This window comes from Perna viridis, chromosome 13 (genome assembly GCF_037379345.1).
Source record: "Perna viridis isolate PV_CMFRI_1.1 ecotype Kerala chromosome 13, ASM3737934v1, whole genome shotgun sequence".
NCBI lineage: Eukaryota > Metazoa > Mollusca > Bivalvia > Mytilida > Mytilidae > Perna > Perna viridis.
In genome coordinates, this window is record NC_142457.1 from 30,276,738 (window position 1) to 30,297,208 (window position 20,471).

Below are 20,471 nucleotides of genomic sequence, written 5' to 3' on the forward strand. Positions count from 1 at the left end.
TAAACTTGTCTCTCGGTCGATAGTTGTTTTAGCGAGGAAGATTCGAAACCACATTACTCTTTTCATTTAGTTTTTTTTTCCCAAAACTATTTTGCCAGCGGAGTGATATTTCGTAAATAATTAACCAATTATGAGATCTTCGGATAAAATAGTATAGAACAAATCCGCCCTTTCCTACTTATTTTTCACGTCAAAATTTTATCGAATTAGACTGGTTCCTAAAATCTAATGTACCTGTATATGCGTCTTCACAAATAAACATGACAGTAAGAAAAGACCAACAGGAATGATGTTTAAAGTAAGAGATAGCCAAGCTGGAATGGACGGGAATGCAGTGATGATCGCTCCGACTATCATTAGGAATATTGTCCCAGGAGTCAACAGAGAGGAAATGAAGAAAAACAATTGGTACAACATATACAGCCTGTAAATTAATACAATGAAATCTGTATAAACCGAACCCATTTTACACTTTAGATTTGACTTAGTATACCAAGGTTCAAAATACATTCTCTGGTTAATATTAAGGATCTACAAAGGTCTCTGAATTAGATGGTTATTCAGGATTCGGCAGGTGCGGGATGAAAGTTTTTTTTTATGTCGTTTTGGTGTTCTGTAACACTATGTAATATTTTTTTTATATTTCTGTCAAGTGGCATATGGGTTTAAAATGTATGGTATGACAATATTTCATAAAGCGACAATGAAACTACACCAACAAAGTGACAAATTATAAGCAAAGAGCATGTAAGTGTAATAGATTGGGCTCATTCAACTGAAGGGTTCAATCTCTTTCAATAAGTCGCTCTTTAAATTATCGATTACGGTGGGGTGGACTTTACCATACTACAGTACACTGAAAGGATATTAACGAGGAATTATCATGAAGAATAGAATTCATTAAATAAGACGAAATTTGCAGACTAAAACACAACTATAGGGGAAAAAATCACATGATGGTATAACGTGAAACGGACCTAGAAATACTTATATTCTCTTTCACTATTTGTCTCCAGTTCATCAAAAGGTCAAGGATGTTCCCCATTGTAGACGGAGACCAACGACGACGTTGGTTATAAAACTCATAAAAACCCTCTGGGGCAAACGTGTACGAATCACTCTCAGCGCAGTACTCTACTCTGTAGCCATCCTTCAGAAGCAAGGTACACAGCCATCTGTCTTCACCTAAAAGAGTTATCAATAAGGAAACCAGTATTTTAGCGGATTCAAAAGAATGTAATCCAGGGACAAAGACCAGATATAGAAAACAGACATACACAACAAAGAATATAGAGTAACTAAAATCATACATACAAAGTAACAAAAGCAAATGAGCAACTCGGACTCTGGGAGCATGGACTAAAGTTTTCATTAAATTTATAATCGCCATATCGGGAGATGTAAGATTTATTTTATCCTCTACCGGAAGAAGAAAAAAAGAATACAAAATAACCAAAATAATACGTACAAAGTTACAAAAGTTAATGAACAACTTGGACCCACTAAAAACTGGGAGCATGGACCAGTAGACGAAAGAGGAAAGGGAAACTAGAACACGTTGAACAAATCAGTTTTCATGATGCACCGTAACGATCCACGAGATCACGATGACGACCATAAAACTACTGTGGTGATGATTTCAATCTTGTAGCAATATAACCCTGTTCCAAAAGTCTAATTGTAAAATGTCTAGCGCGGTATAAAAAGTATACGAGCTGTGACATAACCTATGAGTTGTAATATGAAAACGCCGTAAGCAGGTGCTGTATTGTTGTTGCAACAGATGAAAGGAAAGTTGACAATACGAAATGAAGTCATCGCAATCGTCGTATAGTTTGGTCAATAGCTTTCCTTTACCATCGATCCTAAAGTGTAGGTCAAGGTATGAGGCTAACTTCACATTTTTATCTCAAGTTCTTTAGGGTCGGTGCGTTGTATAAAATCCCCAAGACCTTCATTGTTTAACGATTGTACATCATCTATATGGCGAAAACTGAGATAAAAAAAACAAGTAGCATTCTGACAATGGATAAAGCATCATATTTTTTTCTTAATTTGGTCCTATTTTAAGATATATTCAATGCATCCAGAAAACATGATATTAATTTACTGATTATATCGGGGAAATCAAAGTACAATTTTCTGCCATTTTATTAGGAAGTATTGTAACCATATTTGACCTTTGATGTTGTTTTTGGAGATCATGAAATGTCATTACATAAATTCTTATATAATGTAATTAAATTTCTGCGCTTTTATAAATCTATGTACCACACGTTATACACATTTTGCTTGGTTCGCATCATTATTCATTTAATGTCCTGTAACGCTCATTTGTCTGATAAAGGTGTCCGCTTATAGTATATTTTGTCCAGTGTCGATTGTCATATATTTAATTTTGTTTAGAAGCAATGTTTCAAATTTAACTTTGGGGTTTAGAGTAATTCATGCCAATATAATACTTCTTTTTCTTTTTGTATTTGCTTATTTCAAACATACAAGAATACATATTGGGGTACAGCTATGATTTTTAAAGAGGCTGTCCATGTAAAAATCAGACAGATCGTATGATATTAGTAACCCAGGGTAAATTTTATTACACTGAATTTTTTGTCCCAATGTAGTGTTTATATCATATGTATGTCAAACAACACAATGATTTCTTTAAATCGACACTGAATTACTTAGAAAATGGTTTTAAAGTTCCCTAAGAAAGCAACCTTTTTTCACAAAATGAAAAGTGATCTCCCTTTGTAAATAAATCGAGATACTTTCTATATAATTTATTCCTCTTTAACCGTTGCAGTTAATCAAAAACCAACATTCGACTTTAAGAAAGGATGTATATGAGATATGAAATGGGTTATTTTTTTAAACACAATTTGTAATGTGCCATCCACTGCCTGTTTTTTTGGTTAGACACCATATTAAATAAAAAACGTTTTTTGTACAGTCAGATTAATTACAGTTTCAACCAACTGTATGTCTCCCAATGTGAGCCAGTTATGCTCCTCTACATGCTGGTCTTTTTCTACTTCCAGTGAGGCAGTCCATAAAAACAAGGTTAAATATGATATTTTCTCTACATGTTGGTCTTTTTCTACCTCCAGTGAGGCAGTCCATAAAAACAAGGTTAAGTATGATATTTTCTCTACATGCTGGTCTTTTTCTACCTCCAGTGAGGCAGACCATCAAAACAAGGTTAAATATGATATTTTTGCAGAAGCTGTTTTTTAGGTATGAGTATCGCTTTAGATTTATTTCCAAGATTCAAGGATTCAAAGAAAGAAAAGTAACTTTGATGTGTTTTGCCTAGACTTGTTCACATGTCAGTGGCCTCCATAAATATCTAGTTAATCTCACCTTGATCGTACTGTATGAAGTGTCTTGCAGCTGTTGCTTTTGTTGTGTACGTTTTAAGAACACCAATCAATGCTGAGCCCCGAAAAAGACTGAAACATCCGGGGCTACACAGGACACATCCGGTCACGTGCTCCGTTGCTTTCTGCAGCCAATGACTGATAGCGTATTCAAATTTCTGATACCATACCATCGGTCCTTTAACAAATTTTATGTTTAACTGTAGTAAAACTCATGTATAATTTTTTTTGATTATTTTTAGAAATTGTTTGTAAAATTTGGATTTATAAATTCCGAAATGTCATCTTTTTTTCTATACGCAAAGAATTTTCTAAAATACGCAAATTCATCCACCGTAATGAAGTTCAGAGAGAGCTTTCTAATGTTCTTAATTTGCCTTTTTTTCAATTTAACTTATAGAGTGTTCATCTAACGTTTCAAAATTTTGGGGACTAAAATTAAACTCTAAAGCATGCATAAATTAAAGATGAATGGAAGGTTGATGCCATTGTCTGTTACCTTTTTCATGCACCGTGTTTTTTTATCATTAAACACAATGTAATTACTATTACATCTAATTACCATTCCCGATTGGATGGATTCTTCCGCATGCAGCTCCTACACATGGATTTTTCTTCATACGCCTGACAAGATGCATCACTGCTTCCGGTTTGAAATCCACGTCGCCATCAAGTGCCAATAAGTATGTACTGCTAGCTTTGTCAATCGCCCCGCTGATGTTATGTTCGATTTCCTTGAGGTTGTATCCAAGAAAATAGTACATGTACATTACCTAAAGGAGAAGTTCAATCTTTTTTTATTCGAAAATTCCGATCCGATGGTTGGATCGTTGTCGGGATTGTGCACTATATTGGAAAGAATGTTTTATCAATGAGAACTTTTGTAAATTTGGTAAGTCATCAAAAATTTATTTCAGTTTTAAGTAAGAAACCTTTTAATGTTAGTTTTTTTTAGAATCAGCCTAAATGGGAAATATACGAAGCATGCAACCATGCAAAGCTTATCGATATAACATTGCCAATATAGTTTCAGTCAAGTACGCTTCTTTTTTTTTTTTTGCAAATAGTCAAATTAAACTTTCAAAATGATTCTTCCCTGATATTTACACAGACTTACACTTAAATATGAAAAAAAGACTTCAGGTTCTTACTGTTTATTATGCTATTGTTACGTCGTTACTTTTGAAAGTAAAACATCGACCATTATGGATTAGTCGACAATTTATGACCACGTTAGAATCAGTTTACTTGCTAATTCTACACTCTGGAATACCAAATAGGTTGTCTTACAAAAAGACTGGTTGAATATGTCTTCATATTGTACTATACTACTTGGCTGTTTTTACCTGGCTCCACCTTTTTCTATGTCTGATCTTTGATTTGTCTTTCAGATGAACAACCAATGAGTTTCCTCCTAACATCTCCCATTTGAGGCGACCTCCATATGGAGTTTTCATTACTTCGCATTTCCCTAGTTCAACTGCCATGCAATGGATTGCACTAAAATATTTTACATTTATACTATATTTATTCTTTTAAGTTATTCATAATTCGTGTGTATGTTTAGTGGTTTCACATTCGTGGGTGCAAAACTATCATGCAAGAAACATATGATTTTTGCATATTTAAATGCTGGGGGACAGAGTCATCAAACAGATATCTTCGCTAATTGAACTAATGGTATTAAAATAATATGTGTAAGGTCGCAACTGAATCATGACTTTAAATGTCCACTGTTAAGAACACTACGGTCGATTAACATACAATCATCAACGTAAAATTAATCGTAAGGAAAGACGCTATAACTGACAATTAAGCAATTTTACACCTACGACTGTAAAATCGACTACATCAACTCGAAATTAAAACCCATGAGTATTTTACTTTAATGGTTCGGTTCATGACATCGTCGGTGTCTGATAAAACTAATTATGACCGATATCTAACCCCTGATTCATGTCCGGTTAATGACAGCATCAGTGTCTGGTAAAAGTAATTATGACCGATATCTAACCCCTGATACATGTTCGATTACTTTATCATTCGAGGAAGAGTAATCAAGGGAACCAATATTTTGCAGAAATCCAAAGAATGTAATCCAGGGACAAAGACTAGACATGGCAAATAGACACACACAAAAAAAAATACAAAATATTCAAAATAATACATACAAAGTAACAATAGTAAATGAGCAACTCGGTCTCCACAAAAAACTTGGAGCATGGACCAGTTGCACCTGTAGGGTAAGCATCCTCTGCTTTTATAGAAACACCACCGAGTTGCCCATGAAAAGTCAAGCCCGGGTTAGACGAAAGAGGAATAGAAAACTATGACACGTTGAACAAATCAGTTTTCATGGTGCCGATAGATATGCCGTAACGACCCAAGAGTTCATGATGACGACCATAAATTTCTGTAGTGATGGCTTCATCTTGTAGCAACATAACCCTGTTCCAGAAACCTAATTGTAAGAAGTCTAGCGCAAAACAAAAAGTCTGTGTTGTTAAGGCAAGCTCTGGCATAACGTATGAATTGTGATATGAAAACTCAATACGCAGGTGCTAAAGAAATATTGCAACAGATGAAAGGAAAGTTGTTGACAATTATGAATAATCACGTTTGTCGAAAAGTTTGGTCAATAGAACAGAATGAAGAATGAAAACAACAAAGCAAACATTGTCTTATTTGTTACCTGTTTCTCAAGACGGTCTGTCAGAAACATCAAAAACGAATAACTAAAGACGTTCCTATAGTCGCCGTTTGGACTGCAGAACTTTTTTTATACATGCTTTAATTTTGTGTTAGGGTTATACACGGTGAATATTTTGAGATTCTAATATGACGTGCTCTTTAGACCGCAATCGTTCTAAGAAAGTGATGAACATATTAAATACGTCATAGACTCTATCTTTTCAACAATATGAAGAAACTAGTCCAATTAGAATCGAAATAAATCACGGAAACTCCATTTTATCATTATTTTTACCACAGTCTGGCCATTATGTTACCCTTCGCTTATCACCTGCTTATCACTTGAAGTAAAACAGTGAAAAAAATGGAGTTTCCGGTGTTTATTTTTTTTTGTTACCTGGCTGCTTTATTAATGACACCGATGAGTGTTTTAACGTAATTATTGACATCTGCACCTTCTTTTCCAGCTTCGAACGCGTCATCAAAGAAAATATGTGCTGGAAACAAAATTCTTTATTAGCATCAAATATAAAAAATAATGTGTCTACAATTAGCTACTCTTTCATTTAGCATGCCTGTTTTTCGGAAGTATATTACAACGTGTTCATTACCTCAGGTGATAGCCATGGTTGCAAATAAAATGTTTTACAGGTCCGTGTTAAGAAATAGAATTAATAATTAGTATGAAACACATGCAGAAGTTCCACGCATACGAATCATATAGTTGGTAATGTATGATAATCTCATAAAACGAGCATGATATGAAAAAACATTTACATTCAATTATCGCATATTAATCACAAGTTTAATTTTTTCACAGCCTATTATCAAATGTATCATAGCAAAAAAAAAACAAACCTGGAGGACTGTTATAATTCCAGACTTTATACATATTCGCGTAAAATAAAAAGTGGGGATCGATTCAAAAATGTTTAATATCTTGGTGTTCGCTTTACCATATGCATTGCCTATTTAAAATTGAAACGGATATTTCATTCATGTCAAGGTGAGCTCAATAGTAATGAATACATTTTGTCAGTGATTAGTGATTTGTTACTAATATCACTGTTTAAACATGATTGTATTTGCTAACAATTATATTGATAGTCTCTTAGGTTAAAGCTTTCAGATATGATGATTGATTATGCTACGGTTACCCCATCATGGAACTAGGACTTGTCAAAAAGTGTGGTTTGTTGATTCAGACTATCAATAAAGAAACTATTCAGTGAAATATTCTTACAATGATTAAGATATCTATATTGTTGTTTAAAACGTCAGATTATATCTTAGAACTTCTAAAATTTGGTTATACAGTCCTTGAACCGATCCGCACAACGGTTTGATGGGTCGATGACCGTTGACTGATTGGTCGTTGACCGATTGATAACCGATGACCGGTGACCGATCTGATCGCAGTTTTGTTATGTAAAATGAAAGATGATCTGTTAAAAATAAAACAAATGTAAAATAAAAGTAAAAATTGACGTTTAAATTGATTGCATTATATAAATATGATTAAAATTGACAAAGAGAACACCGGAAACCGTAAAATAAATTGACCGCTCTGTGTTCACTTGATGTGATCAACGGTTTAATACATCGGTTTGACGGATCGATGACTGATCGGAAACTGATTGGTCATCGATGACCTATCACAATTTTTGTTGCACGGATCGGTAAAGGTACTGTAAAATTGAATGATATAAAAGTCAAGGAACTATACATTCCTAAAAAAAACTCATTTCAATTAAAGACCTATTGTTATTAAAACAATTTAATTGAAAACAACTAAAAGTTCTTTGTCAGCAAAAACGACTTACATATTTTTTATTATTATTGACTTAATATGAAAATAGTTATAATTTCCTTGGAAACCAATAATTCTTAAGTGTTAGGTTAGAATTATTGAAGCGGTATGGGGTATAAGTGTGTCAATCAGTCATTATAGTAACTTCTTGGAATCCATAGTGGCTATCAGCATAATGATAGCAAATCATAAACACATTAAAGCAGTGATATTTAATACCAAAAATAATAATAATACAATATACTGGTTAAATGAGTGATAACTTGCACTTCCTCTTTTCAATATTTTGTCGACTTTGGGATATCAAGGCAGAGTAGTTAGCATCTATGCTTAACAGTATGACTGAAACATAACTATCGTCATAATAAATGCCAAAAAACATTGTGTATAGTTTATGTATGATACAAATGACCATTTTCTTCAAACTGGGGCAGATTTTAGTCTTCTTTGAAATACGGTATTTGAAAACAGAAATAGCCCATTACAAAAAATATGAAATCCACAAATTCCCCTTTTTTTGAAAGGTCATTGTTGCCAACATGCAAATTATAAAATAAGCGCCTGAAATGAGCAGAATACATCAAAAATAAAAACCATATTATCTATAACGTCTTTTCAAAATCGTTTATATGCTAAACATTAGCATTTAGAGTTGGTTCATATTGAGGAATTTTTTTTAGATGGGTTGCCAAATTTTCACCTAATTAGACTTGAAAAAGTTCATATATTTATTACATGGGCTTATTCCATTCGAAAGCTTGTATAGTTGTATACAAAAAATCTTGTTTTGTCTCGTATGAAGAAAAAAATGGCAATAACGGGTGATGTAAAAGAAGATCAAAAATGTTGAAAATTCCCTTCATTACCATTTTATAAAATGGTAATATCACCAAAAAAATGCGGTAACATGTAGGGTTATGGAATAAAATGAAAAATACATGATGAAACCTATATATATTTAGTGTCTTTACATGTGATGTCCAAGGATGACTTAAACGCTTGAAAAATTGAGTCACAGGAATCTTTGTTTCGATAATGGGAGGTATAAAGGTTCCTGAAAATCACCATGAAGTTGAGGATGCTTCATGGACCCTTCCATTCCATTGACTACAAGGCTTACACCCCTTTTATTGTAAATATGTATACCTTCAAAGTCATAATCGATGGCATCCTTTTCTTGGGACTCCACCCTTGTTCTTAATGTTTTCAAAGCGTGTTGATGTTTATCCATGCTATATAATAGTATATGAAATACTCAAATAACATATTTTACTTATTCATATATAATAAGATAATATATGATCATATTCTACCGTAAACACTAAAATGGTGTTCTTGTTGATATAAAAGTCTCTATAAAATTCTATTTCGATAAGATATTACATGACATGAAACATTATATGTCAAGACTCAAAACTATCAATACTATAAACTCCAATAATACTGTCGTTTCTTAAATGTTCCATGTATTGTTTATTCTATGGATTTTCTCTAAGTATTTAACTCCAGTATTGCCGCTTCTTTTTGTAATGTTTTGGAAAGAAGAAGCTGTACTATAATGTTTTGTTTACTTATTTCTTCTTTGCTTTTACCTTAATTTCCCAGCTTGAGCAGTGCGATGCCAAATATCTGAATTTCTTCAATTTCGTATTTACTGTAGTGTAGAAACGAAGTCATTTATTTCCTAAGATAATCTAAGTTTGATTAATATGTTATACCTTCGCAATTCAAATAACTAACCGGAAAAGTGATTTCAGCAATTGTGTCATTTCCTTTTCTGTTTCGTGCCACATGGTTGCGCATGCGTAGATAATTGGTACCGGTTGTTGAGGTTGAGTTGCATCGTCGCTTTGATTTATATCCTCTCGGCCCTGGAAGTATATATAAATGTAAAAAATGACTAAAAAAATGGAAGCTCATTTATAAAAGTTATAAAAATCAACAAAAATAGAGTTCAAGTATTTTCTAGAGAATTAATCTGATTTGAAACATGCTTTCTGATAAATTGGTTCTCTTTGACCACAACAAGTTATTATGTGTAACTTCCTTTGGCGTTATGATGTCATAAAACGTCTTACCGCACTCTGCTACCAAATAATCCCACACCAAAAAATATAAATTATCGGAAAATGGCACGGAAAAACGTCAATATTTGAATTAGAATCCATTAGAAATTAGATTAGAAGGAATGTTTCCAATTTTTGAACATGTTTAATGACATTATCTTGTTTGCGGTAGTAAACACTTATTAACCGCGAAGTGTTCTATAAAATAGTGTTTATTTATTCACTTGTGTTATGATCAAGGGTTAGATCGCATCATTTTTATTTAATCGTGATATCACTGGGTTTATTATACAGTGGTCTCATTTTACTATATCGTGACATTCCACTTTTTATATTATGCCGTAATTTAAGCGTTGATTATATCATAATCTCACAATTTTATTATATAAGAGCTCACCATCTTGACTAGATTATGAATTCACAAATCTTGATTATAAAGTGATCTTAACTTGTAAAGTGGATGGTAAAAAGTGATGGGGTGTCCATCCTACTTTCCTTTACACAGGGGGACCATCTATTATCTGTTACTCTATGATACTTATGGTATGTTCCAATGTGCACCCGTTGTTTAGGATTCCGATCCAAAAAATAATTTTGTGGTTTCACCAAGCAAAACATAGACTTTGTCAATTATGAATATAGATACATGGAGGAGGCATCTCTCACCAGCTACTGCTCTTACACAACTTAATGGAATAAGATGAAATTTTCACAGAATCTTTACGACATGTTCCATTGTACACTTTGTATTTTAGATTTCGACCCGAATTAATTTTGAGACTTACATAACAAACTATGCACTTGGCAATTTGTGATTATGGGAACATGAGGGCCACCTCTCACCCGTTATATATCCTCTACCACCTCTAATTACATCAATATGAACTTGGGGAGTGGTGTATCAAGTTTGTCAGCATTACTCACAGTACCTCCTTAATTAGACCATGACCTCACCGTTGATTATATCATGATACCACGGAAACACAAGAACGATTAAACAAACGAATGTGCGGTCATCGTTCGGGAACAAAATCCCGACAGTTTATCAACATTTTAATCAACAAGATCTTTCAACCCTCTTTATTAAAGTTGGTATTCTTGAACAAAATTACCATCCAACAGACAGTCCCATCCTAAATAAAAAAAAAACTATCATAGGGAAAGAGAGGAATACTGGATACGCGGACTAGGTACTGCAATACCTTACTGGTGCAATGACAAGATTAAAAGTATAGGAAACCTTTCAAGCCTATATAACAATACCATAAATGTGATGAATTCATTAGACAAAAATTCAAGACGGAAAAGGAATGTCAATCACCAATATACGTCACCTAAGATACATGGTATCTCCATGGATGGTATTCTTCCTTTCATATAAAAACCACTTGAACTTCATCACATTCAAACTAAACTCTTTTCTATACCTCTCACTCTATTTCACTCCCTTTACAAAACAAATCTTGAGACTCCTGTTTCTGAACCTACCCTATCATCATACAGACTGGTAGCCATCATTTTGGATACTGGTTTCCACAGACTCTTTAAACCAGTTTTTGAAAAGGGTCAAGAAGAAGAAAAACGATCATTTCTTCCACTACTGTTTGTCAACAAAGGTATAGATGCAATTAATTTGGCTAACATCCTCCATCACAAAAACATTACCAACAATATTCGCTCATATTCAATGGAAAAATCCATATCAATTATTACATATTCCTATACTTCACCTATTGCATAAAAAAATTCAATTTTTGAAGGCTATTGTAGAACCTCGAGATTGAGGACTTCAAGGCAAAACCACCTGACTGCTCTTGCAAAACACTTTCCATTCAAATATGGTCACTTCCTTTCACGTCGTTACGGGATATTTAAGCATCATCGAAAATGAATATCTGCGTAAGGTCCTTTCTAAAGGTTCCACGCTCCATAATTGTCATTATAACTTTAAAATTCTTATGGATGCCGTGGAGGACTACGCAAGGAAATTGATAAAACTAGAACAAGAAGACATTGATTCTCTGTCAGAATGGGTAAAGACTGTGATGTTAAAAGCTTTTTCTGGATAAGCAATCCAACTAATCCGAAGAGTACATTCACATACCGCTTTAAATCTGTCTTGTTTGATGCAACTTCTTCACCGTTTATACTACACTTTTGAAATGTTTCGAGAACAATCCAAGCTCATCATCTGACAGACTGAAGCAAGATTTTTATATGGATAATGTACTTTCCGGATTTTCAAGTAAAACTGATTTTGTAAACTTCTAACACGATGTACGTGCGTTACCCAGAGAAAGAGGTTTCAACCTAAGGTCATCGACATCAAATTTACAAGAACTCAGAGAAATTGCAAGCACAGACAAAGTCATGGACTCAGCTATAGATATGAAAATATTAGGGATGTTATGGAAGAGTAATCAAGGGAACCAAGGTTATAGCGGTAATCAAAAGAATGTAATCCAGGGACAAAGACCAGACATGGAAAACAGACATACACAACAAAGAACATAAAGTAACTAAAATCATACATACAAAGTAACAAAAGTAAATGAGCAACTCGGACTCCACTAAAAACTAGGAGCATGGACCAGGTACACCGGTAGGGTAAGCGTCCTCTGCTTTCCTAGAAACACCCGCCGAATTGCTCATAAAAAGTCAAGTCCGGGTAGACAAACAAGGAAAAGAAAACTATGACCCGTTGAATAAATTAGTTTTCATGGTGCTGATGTTTACACCATAACGATCCACGAATTCATAACAACCATAAAACTTCTGTAGTGATGACTTCAATCTTGTAGCAACATAATCCTGTTCAAGAAGCCTATTTGTTAGAGTTCTAGCGCGATACAAAAAGTCTGCGTAGTTTTGGCAAGCTCTGGCATAACGTACGAGTTGTGATATGAACACTCCATACGCAGGAGCCGAAGGGATGTTGCCACAGATGAAAGGAAAGTTGACAATTCTGAATGAAAAGTCATCACGTTTGTCGTAAAGTTTAGTAAATAGTTCCTTTACCATCGATTTCTAAGTGTAGGTCAAAATATGAGGCTGACTTCACAGTGTCTGTAGTATCCTTTATCTCAAGTTCTTATGGGTACATGCGATGTATCAAATCCCCGAAATAAGGATTGTTTAAAGATAATACGTCATCTATATAGCGGAAACTGAGATTGAAGGATCTAGCCAAACGATATTCTTTCTTTCTGATCAGATCAGCTATAAAGTCAGCCTCATAAGAGTAAAGGAATAGGTCAGCAAGTAAAGGAGCACAATTTGTTCCTATTGGAATGCCGACCGTTTGTTGAAAAACACGTCCATCACACTGGACAAATATGTTGTCGATTAAAAATTCCAGCATTTTGTAAACATATTCCTCTGATTCGTATATAAGGAACAATGGCCCGAATAAATCCAGCTCATAGATACAAATAAACTATGGAGTAAAACATAGATACAGATAAACTATCCTATCAAAACGTGACCATTGACGTTTGCAGTACTGATATTACGAAACATGAAATCTTGAGTCAGTCTTCCAAGATATTTGATCCTTTGGTTTACTTGGTTCTGTAACTGTAAGGGCTAAATATTCATGTAGTCCCTATGGAAAGAGAATTTCTGGTGGAATGAATACTCGCCATATGATGTACAAGATCAGTGGAATGCGTTAGCCACAGATCTGAAGGATGCGAGTACAATCGAAATACATCGATTATTGAACGATGTTGGTTTATAACAAGATATTCGTAGATGCCAGCCAGTCCGCTTATGGAGTATGCGTATATCGTGTAAATGGGACAAACGCACAATTACATGTGATCATAGCTAAAAACTGAGTGGCACCGTTGAAAACAATTACGTCATCTAAACTTGAACTGATTGCCGCTTTAATAGGAGCTAAGTTGGCGAAACATGTATAAAAATTCTAGGAATTGAAACCATTCTGAAGCGATAATCAAATTGTGCTGAGCTGGATTTATCCGTAAAAAAACATTAAAACAGCTCGTGGCAAATAGAGTGTTGGAGTTTAAACATAGCGATATTGTCCGCCTGATAGTAATCCAGCAGATCTTCTTTCACATGGCCCTCGGGCATCAACGCTTAAATACAACACGTTATGGTTCAACGGACCTACCTGATTCGTATATAAGGAACAATGGCCCGAATGGGAACGTACGTTCAACGTTTTGTCGGAAACTGCAGAAAGAACAAAAGTGAACGAGATGTAGGATCCCTTCATATAAATGCAATCCAATGCATCACGCATCTTGAATCGATCGATACAACATAGCATATACAGTGTTGAAATCTTGGATATCACCTCAAGAAAGTAGAGCAGAATACCAATTGTGCGTCAATATCGATTCTTCTTAGACGGCCAAGGATTATGGCGTTCAGGCGGAAGGATAACAAATGCCGCTATATGTGAAACCACAAAATATCCGTACCGATTACCATCGCATTATCCGTTTACATCACTAATGATTATGGATGCACACAAACGACAGAATCATATTGGACTAAATGGAACTATTGGGTTATTTCGACAAACATTTTGGATTCCAAAAATCCGACAGAAAGTGAAGATGCTACTGCATTCATGTGCCTCATGCAGAAACGTTCACAGACAACCTTATGTCGCACCGGAAACACCACCCACCTTTTACCTTTACGGGTGTCGATTTCAGTGGGGCGATGCATGCAAATACAATGAATAATATGGATATTTAAGTATACTTGTTTTTATTTTTACATATGCATCGACTAGAGCTATACACATCGAAACTAATCCAGATTTGACTGAACGCTCATTCTTATTAGAATTCCGTAGATTTTCGAGTGGTCGATCATTACCTCGAACAATGAAATACGACAATGTCATAACCTTTACAAGTGCAGCATCACAGATTTCCGATTTATTCAAAACTAACAATGTTCATTATCAACTTAGAGGCTATGGAACGTTTTGGAAATGTATACCCACTCGAGCACCGTGACATGGAGCTTGGTGGAAACGATTAGTCGGACTCAACAAAGATGCCCTGAAAATGACACTAGAACGAGGGCATGTTAATATAAACACCCTACACACAGTTATTACAGAAATCGAGTGTACCCTAAATGACCATCCGTTAAAGAGCGTTTCAACAGATTCTAATGACGTTGATCCGTTATCTCCGTCTGATTTACTCTATGAACGCAAATAAAAAACTTTACTATATCCGTCTACCACAGAAATGTCAGACATTCAAAAACTGATTACAAGTTCTCATATAGTAAAACGTACCAAGTATCAACGTAAGCTACTTTAACATTTCCAGAGTAGGTGCAAGAAAGAATACCTAACAACATTACGTGACTTATATAGAGAATATGGCAACAATACACAAGTGATAAAAATTGGAGACGTTGTACAGATACATGAACAATCACCGCATACATTATGGAACGTCGGGATAGTTGTCGACCTTGTGCGCGGTGGAGATAGTTTGACAAGATCAGTGATCGTGCGTACAAAATATGGATTAGCGAATCGACCGATCGTGAAATTGTATCCACTGGAGATAACTGCAACCTAGTGGAAGTGCCAGAATACAAAACCAAAAACTGTAATATTAAGATGATAAAAATATTTCTTTCTATTCTGAGAGACCATTGCGAAGACGATTTTCTTTTTTAATTTCTGTTCAAAGTTTTATTCATTTCTTACTGAGTGCATGAAAAATTCAGGTTAAGGTTCACTTTTCGCGCCCCGGAGAAACGTCGAGGTGAAAGGACTATAGTATTTTATGCGCTTTATGCATGCACTCTTACGCGTTACCGCTCTCTCATGTAACGTCATTATTGATTCTATGTATATAAGTCATTCTTCAGTCTTCCATTAAATGTTTATAGATAGACGTTGTTCTCACTTCTCACGCTAATATTCTTCTATATCGTAAACAAAATTGGTCGTCACCATGAACTTGTGGATTGTTACGGTGAATCCATCTGCACCATGAAGACTGACTTGTTCAACGTGCAATAGTTTTCCTATCTTCATTCGTTTCCCCCGTTCTTGACTTGTTATGAGCAACTCGGTGGGTGTTTCTAGAAAAGCAGAGGACACTTACCCTACCGGTGCAGATAGTCCATGATCCCAGTTTTTAGTGGAGTCCTAGTTGCTCATTTACTTTTGTTACTTTGTGTGTATGATTTTTATTTACTTTATGTTCTCTGTTGTTTTTGTCTGTTTTCCATGTCTGGTTTTGTTCCTGAATTACATTCTTCTGATTTCCGCTAGAATATTGGTTCCATTTATTACTCATTTTAACATATAGCGATCTCACCATTTTTAAGATATTTTCATACTCCTCGTCGCTCTGTTTCCTATTTAGCAGTAACGATAATTCTGTATGGATTCCACAATAGTGCGGTGTTATGAACATTCTGTAAAATATACTACTTTGTACATTTCCAAAAAAAAAGAATTCCACTAAAGTAAAACTATGTCAGCAAAGCTGATAAAAATTCAAAGAATATGACTGTAATATTAAGTCGGTCTATGAAAAAATAATAATCTAAATCACGAGGTGCCCACTAAATAACCATGTTATTTTCAAGTTTGCACCACGGGCATTGAGGTTATTTCAAATAGACCGAAAAAAAATGTAACAGTCACTCCTTATAATCTACGTATCAAAACTCAAACAGTAAATCATTAAAAGTCTTAAGGAGGTAGAACCAAGGTCAGGTACTGTTGCAAGTCGTTGGAACTTTTATGTTGAGCATTTTACACCAATCTTATATAAGCTTCAAAGTAACTTTGATTGATTTCATTCTGTTTCAAATGAAAGCTTGAAAGGCTTTTGTGAAATTTAATATGATACAAACATATAACTGATTTCAAAAGTTATGTCCCTTACCTTAGGTGTACCTCATTACTCTTTAAGAGGCTGCATTTCAATGCAAAAATCAGGCATATCCTATAATATGGTTGGGACATGGTAAATTGTATACCACTGAATTCTTTGTTCAAATGTATAGATTTATATCATATGCATATCAAAGAGTAAAAAAAAAGTTTTAATGCGACAATGCTTTCTTCTTGCTTACTTATATCTTATCCCTATTATCTTTGCACAGAATTGCTCAATATCATGTATGCAATCGTACCTTTGAAGTTCTCCAAGTTTATATCCATTAGTCGTCCAAATATACCACGTGGTACAAAGCACAGAGATGAATAACATAATTCCTGATGCAACAATTGGCCAAATGTCAGACATTTCCCCCAAGATCGTTAGATTCAAGTTAGAAAATAGCAAATCACAGTCGGTGAATTTAAGAATTGTTGGATCGTACATTAGTCCTGCCATTGCGAATGGTGCAGCTAAAATTACGATCATAAGTGGTAGTGAGAAACACAGCCGTTGACATCCAACTACACATGCAGTTTTAGCAGCTTTTGCACATGTGTAGCTACTGCAAATGTTAATTATGGCAATGATGTAGGGTACGTAGGTAGAGCAAGAATCATCGCTCCCCAAATTTAATGAACTAAATTTATGTTGCAGTTTCGTGCTTTCAAAGTTAAAAATTGCCCTGACACCGTGGGCAAATTTTTCTGCTTTTATACCATGTATACCTATCACGCAAATGAAGCAGATGATTGTTTTCCACAAATAAGAAATAAGTACCATTTTTGTTCTCCTTGTTTGGTTAATCAATTTAAGATATGGTAAATTGGTTGCCTTGTTAGCAACACCGGTGAAGTTTTCCCAATATTTTACCGAAAGCAAAATAGAAGAAACTGCAAAAATGATGCAATATAAAGTCCCATTTGTTCCCACCGATTTTCTTAAAATATAAATACATGTTAAAACAACTGCTCCCCAGTGAAGCAGCATCGCAAAAATCATCATACTCATTCGGATCACTCTCCGTTTATTATTGTCACTGCATGCATTGATAAATTCCAAGATGGGTAGAACAAATGTTACAGCAAGATATATCAATGAAGCTGTTGGTGGGTTGAAAGCAGGTAGGATAATATATACCAGACAGGAAAGGGAGACTGAATGAAGACTCTCTATGATCAATATCTAGAGAAAAAAAACAATGAAACGTTTAACCTGTCTATACCGAAACCTCCGAAGATTTGTTTTATCAAGCCTGGTGTTTGTTTTTAGAGGTTCAAAGGGTATTGATATGAAGGGACTTTGGAAGATGTCAGGTTTGCACAGGTTAGTGGTTTAATTACTCAGGGAGGCAGTATAGACAGGTATCACTAAATATTGAACAATACTGACTTAGTGTTGAATGTTTTCTTTCATATTGTTATAAAAAGTTTGATATATATATATACATAGATAGATATTGCAAAGTTCAGTTAAAAAGTATTTTTTACTGATTTAAAATTTATTATTATTATTATTACTTTTCTAGAGGTGAAAGATACTATGTAAAGTGAAATTAGTCTGGTTGTATCTTTGATTACTTAATTTGATTTACTGGTGACTTTTTGCGTCTATCTTTTTTTATATAAATGTACTACTTATTTTTTTGCATTCTTGTTGTGTAATCAGACACGCGGCTGTCCAGTCAGGAGAGGGTGGTCATTAACGTGTCTTTGTTTCGTTATTTGACCTTTTAGTTTCTTTTGAAGAGGTGTCATCGTTTTGTTACCAAGGATTGTATTACTTCTGTTGTCGTGGGAGTGGCTGATCCAGAAGGGGTGCAGGGTGTTGATACTTTTATTGTAAAAATTGTCAATTTCTTGCGTAAAATTGACAAAAAATGGCAATTAATGTCCTAGCAACCCCTTTTTCTGAGGAACTTCGACTGGCATCTTTCCTTTTCAAAGGACCTGGTTCTGGCACTACAGGGCCTTTCGGAGTTTTTTACTTAAAGATGTTATTACACATGTTGTACACCTTTTGGTGATCTTTGTATATTTACTATATTGTATAAAGGTTACACGCTTGTGTATTTGTTGAGTTTCATTGTATCTGTTCTTTTTTCTATTGTTGAATGAATGGTGTATTAGGTTAAAGCAGTTAAGGTACTTTATGGTTAAAACGTACCAGAAAAAGATGACCCAAGGTAATGGAACGAGTTCTTTTCAGACACATTGTTTTCAGGGATGTCAATATGGCGACAAAATATGGCGCGATGATAACAGTGAAAACAGACCAAACCCACTTCTCATCAACCGTCGCTTGTGTGTTTTTCGTCGAATTATGTACTGGAACATCTGTGTGGTTTATATCATTATTTGTGTAGTTGATTTTAATCGAGTGCGAGGCCGGTGGGTGTAGATGCCAAATTAGTAAGTGTAGGGTAATTCGTGATAGAAGTCCTGTGCCGAGCACGATTAAGAATATGAAAAAGATGAAACAGATTGTCATCAGTTTCTCTGCTGTCCTCCAGAACTGCTCCATATCGTCCCGATTCCATTTAACAGATTGTTGAGGGAAGATGTCCCAACCTCTGTAAAAAATAACCCAAAAAAAGTATGATATAAAGTAATTATTAAACACTTCCAGTTGGCTTTAAAAAAAAACTGTTGGATTTCCAATGTGGATTATCTCCTGAAAGCAGATGGATTTGAATGAATGAATTACTTTTCATCAAACATACCTATTAAGCGACTTATGTAGCCTTTTATGAGGTGTAACACATATTACAGAATTTGCATGACTCTTACAAAGTCTACTACTTAATAGCATTATTTGCCCAACAAGAATTAACTAAAGGTTTAAGTTATTTGAAACCCTGCTGTGGGGTAGTGCTAACCAAACAGTTTATGTCACGCATACTCATGAAACTATACACCCTGCTGTGGGGTAGTGCTACCCAAACAGTTTATGTCACGCATACTCATGAAACTATACATCCTGCTGTGGGGTAGTGCTACCCAAACAGTTTATGTCACGCATACTCATGAAACTATACACCCTGCTGTGGGGTAGTGCTACCCAAACAGTTTATGTCACGCATACTCATGAAACTATACACCCTGCTGTGGGGTAGTGCTACCCAAACAGTTTATGTCACGCAAACTCATGAAACTATACATCCTGCTGTGGGGTAGTGCTACCCAAACAATTTATGTCACGCATACTCATGAAACTATACACACTGCTGTGGGGTAGTGCTACCCAAACAGTTTATGTCACGCATACTCATGAAACTATACACCCTGCTGTGGGGTAGTGCTACCCAAACAGTTTATGTCACGCAAACTCATGAAACTATACACCCTGCTGTGGGGTAGTGCTACCCAAACAGTTTATGTCACGCAAACTCATGAAACTATACACCCTGCTGTGGGGTAGTGCTACCCAAACAGTTTATGTCACGCATACTCATGAAACTATACATCCTGCTGTGGGGTAGTGCTACCCAAACAGTTTATGTCACGCATACTCATGAAACTATACATCCTGCTGTGGGGTAGTGCTACCCAAACAATTTATGTCACGCATACTCATGAAACTATACACACTGCTGTGGGGTAGTGCTACCCAAACAGTTTAT

At 35.0% G+C, this 20,471-nt stretch overlaps 1 protein-coding gene across 3 annotated transcripts in view; it reads right to left on the reverse strand.

Moving 5' to 3' along the window:
* Positions 1 to 20,471, reverse strand: part of LOC148600294 (chitin synthase chs-2-like) — a 39,305-nt gene that overhangs the window by 5,169 nt on the left and 13,665 nt on the right. For 2 of the 3 annotated variants that reach the window (XM_088558816.1, XM_088558818.1), the window contains 11 exons: positions 19,016 to 19,421; positions 17,106 to 18,034; positions 16,280 to 16,379; positions 9,622 to 9,752; positions 9,028 to 9,113; positions 6,469 to 6,568; positions 4,727 to 4,880; positions 3,943 to 4,153; positions 3,364 to 3,558; positions 978 to 1,185; positions 235 to 424 (listed from right to left, as the gene is read on the reverse strand). In XM_088558816.1, coding sequence (XP_088414942.1) covers positions 235 to 424; positions 978 to 1,185; positions 3,364 to 3,558; positions 3,943 to 4,153; positions 4,727 to 4,880; positions 6,469 to 6,568; positions 9,028 to 9,113; positions 9,622 to 9,752; positions 16,280 to 16,379; positions 17,106 to 18,034; positions 19,016 to 19,421 — 2,710 coding nt within the window. The remainder of the gene's footprint in view (positions 1 to 234; positions 425 to 977; positions 1,186 to 3,363; positions 3,559 to 3,942; positions 4,154 to 4,726; positions 4,881 to 6,468; positions 6,569 to 9,027; positions 9,114 to 9,621; positions 9,753 to 16,279; positions 16,380 to 17,105; positions 18,035 to 19,015; positions 19,422 to 20,471) is intronic. The other variant, XM_088558819.1, reaches the window with a different exon arrangement.